Source organism: Centruroides vittatus, unplaced genomic scaffold (genome assembly GCF_030686945.1).
Source record: "Centruroides vittatus isolate TY-2023 unplaced genomic scaffold, ASM3068694v2 contig_824, whole genome shotgun sequence".
Classification (NCBI taxonomy): domain Eukaryota; kingdom Metazoa; phylum Arthropoda; class Arachnida; order Scorpiones; family Buthidae; genus Centruroides; species Centruroides vittatus.
In genome coordinates this window covers 1,213,226-1,226,341 of record NW_027122537.1, presented here as the reverse complement: position 1 = coordinate 1,226,341, position 13,116 = coordinate 1,213,226, and the positions used below count along the sequence as shown (strand labels likewise).

The 13,116-nt window shown below is 30.8% G+C and overlaps 1 protein-coding gene across 3 annotated transcripts in view; it reads right to left on the bottom strand.

Annotated features, from left to right (window-relative positions):
* The window catches only part of Prp39 (pre-mRNA processing factor 39), a 92,840-nt gene that overhangs the window by 26,331 nt on the left and 53,393 nt on the right, over nt 1-13,116 (bottom strand). For all 3 annotated transcript variants that reach the window (XM_067278856.1, XM_067278855.1, XM_067278857.1), the window contains 2 exons: nt 10,155-10,319; nt 1,812-1,938 (listed from right to left, as the gene is read on the bottom strand). In XM_067278856.1, coding sequence (XP_067134957.1) covers nt 1,812-1,938; nt 10,155-10,319 — 292 coding nt within the window. The remainder of the gene's footprint in view (nt 1-1,811; nt 1,939-10,154; nt 10,320-13,116) is intronic.

Below are 13,116 nucleotides of genomic sequence, written 5' to 3'. Positions count from 1 at the left end.
AGTTTTTGCACATCTAAAACAATCATAATATAAAAATAAACTGATGTTTTGCTACCATAATTCATGTAAGTAAATATTCTAAAAATTGTCCCTGACAGAACTATTAACTATTATTGAAAAAATCAAATTTGACAATAAAACTGACAACTAAGATTTTTAAAAATGTTTAATTTAAAAAAGCCCTTAATTTTAAATATTAGAATTGCAATTCAAAATACAATAGATGCTATATGTTGCTGAAATTTTTAAATGTTTTTGTACAAATAAAAAAAAAAACCCTTTTTATGAAGTTTAAAATATTTATAAATTTTTGAGAAAAATTCTATTGAAAGTATTTTTTTTATTACAAATGCAATGTCATAAATATCTTTCAAATAAAGAAAATTTTGAAATATCTTTGAATTAATAATGCTTACCAAATATATTATTTCCAAAAATAATTGATATGTTGTGAAGTAAATTCAAAAGCAAAAAACCATATCTATATAAAGAATAAGCAGATGCAGAAAAGTGATGAGTTTTTAATGTCTTATGACATATCTAATGATTATAGGAATCATATTTTTCATAATATATTAATATATGAAAATCATGTTCTGGATTAAAACAGTATGCATAGTTGTTATAAGAAAAAAAAGTTAAATTTAGGCTACTAAATACTACTTGTTTCAGTTATCTCATTTTAATAGGATCTTATGTCAACAATGATTTCACATTTCATAAAATAAAAAATTATTAAAGATAGCTATGATATATTGGTGTAACTGATTATTAATACTTAATCAGCTTTCATCATAAGATAGCTTATATTCAAACTGAAAACCACACAAGACTATTTAGAAAACAGCAAATATAAAACTTGTCAGTAAACAGTCTATCTGAAGATTAATTAATCTGAAAATCTGAGACTATCTTTCAGAATAATTACTTATATAAAATAATGAAAAAAGATTTATTTCTATTATCAATATAAAATTTTGGTTCAAATGCACAAGATAATTGTATATCAATTTTATAACATTTGTATTTCTGAAAAAAAAAAAAAAAAAAAAAAAAGCATTTATTAATTCATTTTCATTTTAAATGAATTAAAATGAAAGTTTTCAAAGTCTTCGAAAGAATTTTTGAAAGTATTAATTTGGAATAGGTATGAAAAAGTTCTCAATTTACAATAAATGAATTGCTATAAAACAATATCAATTAATCAATTTTGTAATAATAATTTAAACTTTTCAAAAATTGTAATAATAAAAAATAAAATAAATATTTTTCAAACAATCAACCATCTGCATTCCTTTATAAAGTAAGAATAATTAAATACATATTACAATAATTATTCTAATTCATAATTAAAATATACAATCAAAATATTGTTTTATTTTATTAAATATATGTATTATTTAGAACAAAAACTAAAAAAATTATAAACTTTTATAACTTATACGTAATATTTAGATTTGCTTTCAACATGTAAATATCAAATATATTTGCTACAATACATATTAAAGTATAAAAATAATTATAATTCATATAGTCTTAATTACAGATTTGAAATTTATTAATAAATTAACTGAAATAAAATCTATTGCAAAATATTTTTATAAAAATATTTATTTCCTGGCAAACATATTTGACATTCACATTTTTCTCAAAATTTTAATATGGAGCACAGCAAGACTCGATAGCTGATTTGGCTAGATCCCAACATTGAAAGCAAATCCAAATTTTTATATAAAAATCTAAACCAAAGTATAAATAATGGATTCAGCAGGTTAAGATGAATTCATGTTGCTTAACATTTACAGCCATACCTTGACGTTCCTCATAGGTTGCCCAAGCAAGGTTAATATTTGGTTTTCTTGGTAAATGTATTGTACATGCTCGCCTATAAATGTCATGAACTGCTTCAGAGCTGAAACTTTCTGCATATTTAATATACTGGATATAACAAGAAAAGTATTTCAGTAAAATTAAATATATATCAAACTTGATATAAATATTTTATGATCAGAATGTTAAAGCATTTTAGTATGCTTTAACATTCTGATCTATTACAATTTATTAAAAATCTATTACAAGTTAAAAATTTTCATTATTCTAAATATTCACTAAAATTACAAAAGTTTTAATAAAAATTATTCTTGATAACAGAAAAATTATGATTTTTAAAATCTGTATATATTTTCTTATTACAGGTATACCTCATCTAATGTCAGTAATTGGTTCCAGGAGAGGCGACGTAAGTCGAATTTACTTGTGTAGTTACGACGCAAGTCAAAACTACAGTAGAAAACGCCAATAATGAGCACTTAAAGACTGCTAAATAAGACAACAGCACAGAAACACAGATGTTTTCGTGTTTCGTTCTCTAGGATTTAATGATGATTATATTAACATTTACTGTAAATGTACATATTTTAATATGATTTTATATGCTTTTAATGCTTTTCTAGGGATATTACGACTTCAATATTTGTGGTGGACGGATGTAAAGTCGAATAAAATGACTTAAACTTGATTTTTATTTTTCCATATACTTTTTTGACAAATGACGTATAATTGAGAATGATGTAACTCGAGGTATACCTGTATACGTTTATGAGGTATACCTGTATACTACTTATTTAAATAATGAATTATATGTGCTTGTTTATTTGAATACGTAACATGTAAACTTATTGGTAAGATTCTGATGGTACAGAATTTAACTAAGCAAACCTGAAGATGATAGTGCATTCAATGGCCAACCATAACTGATCCTCTATGATGCTTCTCACATGTAGTATGATAGTAAGTAGCATATGCATTGTGGACCAACCCAAATAACTTCTTTGCCATTGGCACCAAAAAGGCATTATTGTTGTATGCACGGAGTCCATCTTTTACTATCAACAATGAATTCATCATTTGTTATGACAGAGGCTCTGTTTTCTGTCAGAATCCATCCAGAAATAGAAAACCCTCTTTCAACATATGCATTGCCATGACTGAGAGCCAACAACCCTTTGACTACTTTAGAAACAGTTGGGTATTTTGGCATCCCAGCAGAATCTTCAGGTGAAAGAAGTGCTTATAATCATGTTATTTTAAAGTAAATAACTTCTAAAAAATTCTAATTTGACCTGGAAATAATTTAATTTTTTCCATTGGTATTTTTAAATCATTTTATACAGTTTTATGACACCATGTCCAATATTTAATAATTTTAATATTTAATAATGTTTAATATTTAATAATTTTTGAATTTTTTTAATTTTATGAATGTAAAAATGCAGAGAGACTGTAATATATAAATTAAAGAATTTTCATTTATTAACTCGCATCTAGGCATGTATGTATCCAGCAAATACATGGGGCTTTTTTTTATTAAATTTCTCAAAAATAAATAACAGTTGAATTGCAGGCTTTCTAGTATTCCTCAACTGATGTGTTCTGAAGCAATTCCCACAGTAGTTTTTAAACTCAATGACCTTCTTTCCAGAGAAATTTTACAAAAACCATTACTTTACTACCACCTGCAGTAAATTTTCTCACAGTATGAGAGTGCTGTACTCTCACAATTATTTTATTAAATCACAATTGTTGCACAACAGTGTATAATATTTAACCTTTACCATAATGCTATACCTTCTATCTTTCTCTCCTGGTTTCAATCCCAATTCATTTCAAATAAGTCATTGCAGCTGTTTTCACAATGCAGCAATTTCCTTGCTTCAGTGTTACCCCAGGAGATCCTATATTTCACAAGGATATAAGCAAAGAGAACTCGCATGCAAATTCCTACAGCATGTGCAGAGTAGCAAGCCTTGGGAAGCTCCTTATGTTAGCCTATATACATGTACTGTACATGTGTAGATTACAGTGCCTTATCATGTCATGCATGGTCACATGATAAGGTGTATGGGGTGTGCTGGTCACTATTTCGCACCCGAGCGCATTTACAAAAAAAATTCCACATGGGAAGTGAAAAAAGTGAGAAAAGCAAGTTTGCCTCAGAAAAAGCTAAAAAAGAGAGCAGCTATTAAAAAAAACCCACTAAGCCTTGCAGATGTTGTGGCATTCTCTGCACAGATAAAGAAAGAAAAGATGGAAAACTCGAGAAATGAGAGGCGATACAGTGGCAACACACACAACGTGGAAGTGAACTAATGCCTACATCACTTGACACTTGATCACAAGTTTTTTTTATAAGCTAGCCTGTCAGTCAGTCAGTATTATTTAAGTACAAAGTACATACTTGGTGTCGCATTAAGCATGACTAAGGTAGAATACAGAAATACCACAGATATGTGACAAAGTAGTGAATATACAATAGAGTAATATACAATATAATTATAATACACAAAACAAACCTAAGCACTACAAAATACAGAAAAAACAAATAATACAAATACAATACATAACAGAACAAAACAATACAGATACAATACATAACAAAAACAATACAAGTTACAAAGACAAAACATAAAATGTATGAAATATTAAAACCAGAGTTAAAGTATATACAGTAGACAACAGTATGGCTAGGAGTTACATGTTACATGATTAAACCGTTACAGGTGACAGCTAGCCTAACATAATGCAACAGAGCCTGACAAAATTATGGCAGTTTTCCATCTTCTTCTTCTTAATTTATGGTTTGCGTGCCAACTAGTGCTGGGGTATCTGAAGCAGGCTCATAACCCAAATTTTAGCTCTCAACTCAAAGCAAAAAAATCAGCCAAGAGACAGCTCATATCTTGAAAAGCTTGTAAGTTGGAATACTCGCAAGTCAAGGTACCGCTATATATATCTTACACATAGATTTAAAATAATTTTAAAAAATAATGCAAGAAATATACACTGGACGACAAAAAAAATAATGCACCATGAAGGACTTGTTGGATTTGAATAAAAATTGGTACATGACATCATCATAGCTAGACAGGTATATGATTGCAACCATAAAGCAAAAACAGGCACTAATATCTCATTGGGCCGCCTCTAGCGTGGATACAAGCTGTGATACGCCTTGGCATGGAGGCATAAAGGTTGCGTATAATGTTCTGTGGCATATCTGTCCACGCGTGATGCAACTGGGACTCAAAATGCGTCAGATCCCGCGGCTGTCACAGCTGGCGTCCCAGGTAGTCCCCCACATGTTCGATTAACGATAAATCTGGAAACCGTGCAGGCCAAGGAAGTGTGGCAATGTTACGTAGGCATGCTTGGGAGACTGCTGCGGTGTGTGGCCGGGCATTATCCTGCTGGAATATGCCTGTCGGAAGCCCTGCCATGAGGGGCAACACATGTGGCCGGAGGATGTATTGCACATATCGTTGGGCTGTGAGGGTAGTACGCATGACAACTAGAGATGTCCTACTGTCGTATGTTATGGCTCCCCACACCATAACACCAGGGGTTGGGCCCTTGTGCTGCTCCACAGTATAGGCTGGGTTGATGCTTTGACCAGCGGGCCGCCATACCCTCACACGGCCATCGTGAGCCCCCAAACAAAAGTGGGATTTGTCGCTGAAGACAACACGCTGCCAGTCAGTAGCTGTCCATGATTGTCGTGCAAGACACCACTGCAGATGGAGGCGTTTGTGGGTGGCTGTTAATGGTAGAACACATACTGGGTGACGGGAGACTAATCGCCTTCTACTAAGCACCTGGAAATGGTGCGGCTGGATACACGGTTCCGTAACGCAGGTGCTACTGCTGCATGAATGGTAGACGACGAAGCTGTAGGCGCTGTCCGTGCTTGACGTACGAGACGATCCTCCCGCCTGGTGGTCTGTTGATAGCGTCCGGAGCCTGTTTGCCGTTCATGCGTACCCCTACATACCCACTGCTCATAACACATCCTAACAGTTCCATCAGAATGGTTCAGATGGCAGCCAATTCGGTGATATGACCATCCTCCTCCTCTCAATCCAACGATGCAGCCTCTTTCAAACTCACTTAACTGAGTGTAAGGTCGTCGAATGTGTCGTAAAGGCATGTCTTTCACTCAACGAAGTCACAACCATCAACACAAGAGCGGGACATATGCACAAGTTGTCACAGCGTACATTTTTATACCAGACAGAGGAAGCACTTTTCTACCCTCTGGTGGCGATACAACACAAGAACCTGATCCCAAAAGCTAATCATTTGCATATCTAGCTATGATGATGCAACATACCAATTTTTATTCAAATCCAACAAGTCCTTCATGGTGCGTTATTTTTTTTGTCGTCCAGTGTATTAAGTTAAAATCACTAAACAGTCAACAGAACACCCAAACAAAAAGTGTTTCTTATGCCTGGAAAAATTATACATACACTGATAAACACTATCATCTAATTAAAAATATGCAAAACAAAGTCTGAAGATATTCATACAGTAAAGCAGTGGTTCTTAACCTTCTTATACTCGCATCCCACCAAATACTTCATAAATTTTGTGACCCCCATTTTTTTTAATAATAATTTATATTTGTTAAATTATCTATAATAAATTGATTTTTTATTATTACTTTATTTTTTTATATAATAAATGTAAATCATAACTTTGAATGTTATTTAAATAGATAATGAAATAATAAACTTCACAATGAAACATGAAAACTCATTAATTTTTAACAAAAAATAAGAAACATGTTGATAAATCAATCCAAAGTCAATGCTAAAACTAAACTAAAACACCCATATCTTGTGGTAAAGATTTTGCATATCTTGCAAAAATATTTAAATTTTTAAAGCCTACTATTTTTCCTAATTATTTTTAAAATTCCAAGCATTAATAGTTTCTTAGAATTGCTTTGGAATAAAAAAAGTAAATACTGTGGTATAAGTAGCATATTTGCATTTATTTCTTCTGTACTAACAAAGTTTTATGTAGGAAGAAATAAGAAACAAATAAAAAAAACTAAATAGGAAAATTTTATCTTTCTTATTTCACTTTTCAACACGATATTCGGTTATACATCAATTTTCTTTTTATTATATTCTGAAAGAAATTTTGCATAATTTGGCAGCCCCCGGCAAACTTGTTATGGACCCCCAGGGGGCCGCAGCCCCGTTAAGAATGACTGCAGTAGAGTACTGCCATCTAGGATAGGAATTTCTCATTAAAATTAAACAAATTTAAAAATGACAATTTTCATAAAACACTTGCATATAAAGTATATTACTAAATGGAATTGTTTAGTATCTATAAACAGAATCAAAATGTTTATAAAATGATAACAAAGATTTTATTTAAATAAAGTAAACACCCCTGTACAATGAGGGGATATGTTCTGCATTGTAGGAAACATGTTATATGAGCCAACATGTATTATATATAAACTGTGAATTTGGTATCAAGTCTCAATTTTCACACACAACATGCAATTTGTATAACACAGAACATATCCCCTGCATTATACAGGGTTCACTGTACTGTACTTAAAAACTGGCTTTTATGTCACGAGCATATCAATATTTTTCTTTATTGAATGATGTATCAATGACATAAAATGATCATTGCTGATTTACATAGTCATATTTTATAAAAATATGATCAAACTTTCTATAAAATTATTGAACAAATATATAATTGTCATTTTTCTTACTAAATTTCTGATAAATTTAATTTGTTGAGTGTAAATGAAGATTTATTTGATCATCATCTGTGAGAGGAATCTCAACAAATTGTTCCAAAACTATAGCAACAAAGCTCAATTCTGTTTAAAGCACATTAAACTATTCATTGAGTTCAGGAGCATAGGAGTTTTCCTGCTTAGCTGACCACAAACAGGGATAAATGTCACTTTAGAACACTTCTGTCTTGTCCTCTTAAGCAAAATGGCCACCAACATGGAGTTTGATTTATATTAAAACTTATGAATTTCAAGTGACAATAAAGTGAAGTTTTACTGTAATTTTGGCTCTGCAGATTTTACTATCACTAATGGCAGAAAATGCTCAGAGTTGATTCATTTTCTAGATTTAAATATCTTTTGTCTTAAATGGTTTGAAACATTCTAAGAGTATGAACTTCTAAAACATTAGTGAGGTTGAGGCTGAAGTCTTAAACATTAAAACGTGTACGTCAGACGTTCAACGCAGCTTTCCCATAAGCCTAGAAGTTTGACAATGGCATTTGGAATGTTGAGCATGATTCCACTGACTTTCCAAACACCATTGTCAAACTTCTGGGCTTACAAAAAAGCAGCGCTGAACGTCCGAGGTACACGTTTTCGCGTTTAAAACTTCAGCCTCAACCTCGCTATTATTAAGATATATAAATCAGTTTTAATTATAACTGACTAACCAGATTTTTCTTACTATTTGAAAACCAGTTCATTTGTTTCAATTAAATGGTTTTTTAATGCAAAAGTAAAAATAAAATTTCTATCAATTTTTAAACATTTATATTTAAAGTTCAAACATTTAATTTAAATTCACCTAAAGTTAAATAGTTAAAGTTAAATACAAATTCAGGAGAAAGCTTACAACTAAAGTTCATGTCATTATCAATATCAAAAAGTTTAATTCAAGAAATGTATGAAAATACACCTTTTTGATTCTTATAACCAATGATAAAAACAGTTCAATTTTTTAATATATACTGACACTATATTATCAAATTTAGAAAACTGTCTTGCTATATTATCTCTTATTCAGCTGATATCAATTTGAAGTGAATATGGGCTTTCTGCTGCTAATAATTTTTGCACTAAGGATCAAAGCTCAACATCATTTGAAACAATTTTTTTTTAAAGTTTTATTTATTTATATTCATTCATTTTATTTTATTTTATTTTTATTGCTTCTGTGAAGATCAGGATCTTTATATTGTGAACTTTATCATTTTTATGTACTTTTATAATCTTTTAATATCATCTTTATATAATCTTAACCAAAATATTTAACTACATTTTATACAAACATGGAACGAAGTAGACCAAAAAAGGTTAGTTAATGGGAAATCAACTGATAAAACTTTCTGATAAGATCGGTTTAAACTCGATTCCCACGAGTTGAGTTCCTTGTTAAGATGAGTCAAATTTCTGTGTCACGACTATGTCACCCATCACTTTATTGGTCCAAGATGATCATCTCCTCTGACGAAATCAAGGAAGGGCCTGCAAACCACCTCTCCATATAAAAAGAGAGTACGATGAGTAAGACAGAAGAAGTTGTCATTTGACTGTGTGCTGTGTGTGTGTGTGTGTGTGGATTTACCCATTGTCAAGCTCCTCCCTCCACTGTTCATCCTCCTCGGACTAGCATACAATTGGATTAATCTACATTTAGACTGAAATCTAGAATTGAAGATACTATATCATCTATCAGACGTTCATCGATATGATCAGCATATATCCTAAGGTATTTATCCTACCCGTGAATATCTATAAGCTCTCTCTCTATTCTGCGTAGAATTTACATGTCGCAGATTGTGAGTTATGTATCTTATCAATCTCATGATAAAGTAACCGTATGTATCTAATTGGGATCTATGAGAAAATAAACAGGTATATTTTTATATATAAAAATCTCCAAGTGTATTCCTTCCGTTATCCTTTCCACTTGCTTCATTCCGGGCCTAACCCATACGTAATCGCTCACGAAATTGATTCTCTGTATCAATCTAAAGATACAGTGGTGTCATCCTGACATGGTATCAAAGAGATACCGGCCCTATGGCTACACTTCTTAATATAAATAAGTAAATAAAATAAAATAAAATAAAATAAATTTATGTAAGATATATTTAATTATTTAATTGTTTATTTGCAATTGCCAGTGAATTGTTACAATGTTGCCAATAGTTATATGTAAGAGAGGGAAAAGATGCATGAATTACCTAACAGCAAACAACAATTCATATTTTACACATTAATATAAAAGCATTAAGACAGAGATGAAAAGTTTCTATCATATTGTTTTAAAGTTTCAAGTAATCAAAATTTGTTTAATTAATTATAAATAATGGTTACTAAAATAAGAATCAAACAATTAGCTTAACTGTATTGAACTTAATAAAATCACATCTGAATTATTCATATTTAAAAAAAAAGAAAGATAAAACTAACAATAAATGCAAATATTTTTATAATATAATTTGTAATGCTTCTGTACATTTACATTTTTAAACATAGTTTAACAATATACAAACAAATTTAGAAAGACAGTCATTCTTACCTTCATCCACATATCTTCATATAATGCACAAGCAATCATACAGCGTTCAAATAATACTACTACATTTTCATAAGGACTTTCTTGCATTTCAAAATCAAGATAATCTCTCCAGTTTTTCAACTGGGCTCTTTCCAGAGGTTTAACATGAAAGTATGGTCTCTTAATCTGCAAGTAAACAAGTACAAATAATACTTAAAAAAAATAATAATAAAAAATAAAATCAATAATTTATTCAGTCATGCAACTCTATTTTCAGTCAGACATTCAATTTCACTGATGTAACAATGTTCAAGTACTGTAAAACTTATGAAACAAAAAAATTACTAGAGAATAATTTAGAACAAATATTTCATAGTGATATCTGATTCTCTAAACAAAAATCTCAAATATAATTTATTAAAATTTGAATCTCTTGGTGAGGAATTAAGATATTTCTTTAAAAACTGTCAAATAAATATCCATTAGAAAATTTTTACACATCTATGTATTTTTTAATAAATTTGCATTTTATTATATGTAGAAAAAGTAAATGCAATCTATTGATCTTTTTTCTATATTATTATATCTAGAAAAATGAAATGAAATTTCCATCATTACAATTTGTTTGTTGGACTTGGGGTTTTGTGGCACAAGGGCCTAGGGAGACCAATAAACAATTGATAATCTTCCAGATAAACTATAAAAGCATAAAAGTTCAAGTTAAAGAGAGCTAATTAAAGTAAAATCAAAGATCAAATTCTTAAAAAAGAAAAAAAAAGCATTATTTCTAAAATGTTGAATACAGCCATTATTGACAAATTTGAACTTAAAGATTTAAATCACAAATTAAGCTGAAATCAGTATTCATCACAAGTTAATTCTCTTAAACTAGAATCATGATCTTATCATTATCACAAATTTAATTCTCATAGTATAGATTAGTGTGCAAGCTGATTACATTTATCTTAAAAACACCAACATTGAATCTTTTGACAATTTCTGACTTCTCAAGTATTTGAAACTAACCACAAGTACTGAAAATGACTATTTTGTTGTACAATAGTTAAAATATGCTCAAAAATATTGGGTTGGCCAATAAGTCCATGCAGTTTTTGCTGATAGAGTTAGACAATGAAAAACAATTATTAATAGTTTTAAACCTTGAAAACAAGTGACTGTATGACAAGTGACATTTCATTGACACTTGTCAAAAATAAAGCTTGACAATTAGATTCATTTCATTTGTCAGTATTCAAAAGATGACTGAACAAAACGTGCATTTTCGACATATTATGCTTTTTCATTTTAACAATGGCAAGAACATAGTGCAAACCTGCAAAAAAACATGTGAGGTGTATGATAAGGATGCTGTGAAAGAACGTGTATGCTATATAAGTGGTTTGCGGAATTTTGTTCCAGAGATTTTTCTGTTCAAGGTACACCACGATCAGGTCAGCCAGTTGAAATTGACAGCAATCAAGTAAAATAATTAGTCAATAGTAATCTATGCTTTAGGATGTAGCAGATGTTCAAGCTTGATATTTAGGTTCTAGACAAACTTAATGAAACCAATCACATTGCTCATATTTCTATCTGTAATTTACTTAAAAAACATGAAGAAAGCAACCCATTTCTGAATCAAATGGTGACAGGGAGTGAAAATGGATCATTTATGTCAACATTAAATACAAAAGATCATAACAGATGCATGGTAAACCACTAGAAACCACTTCACAAACAGGGATTCACCTAAACAAAGTCATGCTCTCAATTTGGTGGAATTGGAAAGGTATTTTGTTTTACAAGCTGTTTCTGCAAAACACAATGATCAATTCTGATGTATACTGTGTCCAGCTGGACAAATTAAGGGTACATTCGTTAAGTCAAACGAGTTAAATGAGAATGACGTCATTGTTATTCTTGTTTCGTTAGACTTTTCGAATGATTCGTTATAACTAAATGGCTGTTTCTAAAATCGAAGATACGAATGTTGCTAGCGCAGCCTTATCCAAAATATTTTTCTTAGGTTGCTTCGGATGGACAGTTATTTCAATCATTTCACCTTTTAATTCACAATTTAAACACTCGAGTAGATCTAGAAACATCGATATTGTCAGGCGCCATTTTCTTAACGAAGTAAACTAACTCTTTCCTTCATGAGCTTCGTTAGAGTTTCGTTCGATACGTCATCACCACAGAGCATGCGCACTGAGTGAGACTACTACTTTTCGAACGATTCATTACTAAGGCGTTTAACTCGTTCGACTTAATGAACGTACTCTAAATGTAGCAATCAGGAGAAATGCCCAGAAATGGTGAATTGCAAGGGCATCCTCTTCCACCACAATAAGTCTCGACTAAGTGTGTTGTTGCAAACCCAGCAAAAATTGTTGGATCTTGACTGGGATGTTGTACCTCATCCTCCATATTCACCTAACCTTGCCTCTTCCAATTACCACTTGTTTCACTCTCTTCAAAGTTCTTTAAATGAACAATGCTTCATTCCAATGATGATGTAAAACAGCACTTAGAACAGCTTTTCACCAGAAAATAAAAAATCCATAATTTTTTGAACAAGGAATTATGAAGCTACCTGAAAGATGGCAAAAAGCATTGGATAAAAATAGTCAATATATTACTGAATAAAATTTTTATTTTCTATGAAAAAATTGTGTTCTTTTCAACTAAGAAAATGCATGGACTTCTTGACCAACACAAAATAAAGTTCCCATTTTTTATTGGCAATCAATCAAGACTGGATATGGAAAGCTTAGGGGTAGGAGGCCACAATTAACTATATATGAACTTCCAATGCAAACCAGAAATCACATTATTTCAATTCAAAAATTTTCCCCTGAAAGGAGTTAGATAGATGACTAGCAGAGAATCCATTGCTAACAGAAAAGTATAATGTACAGGGGCAATACACTACAGTACTAATTTGAGATGGAGAGTATATATTTTAAATTAAATAGATTAAAAA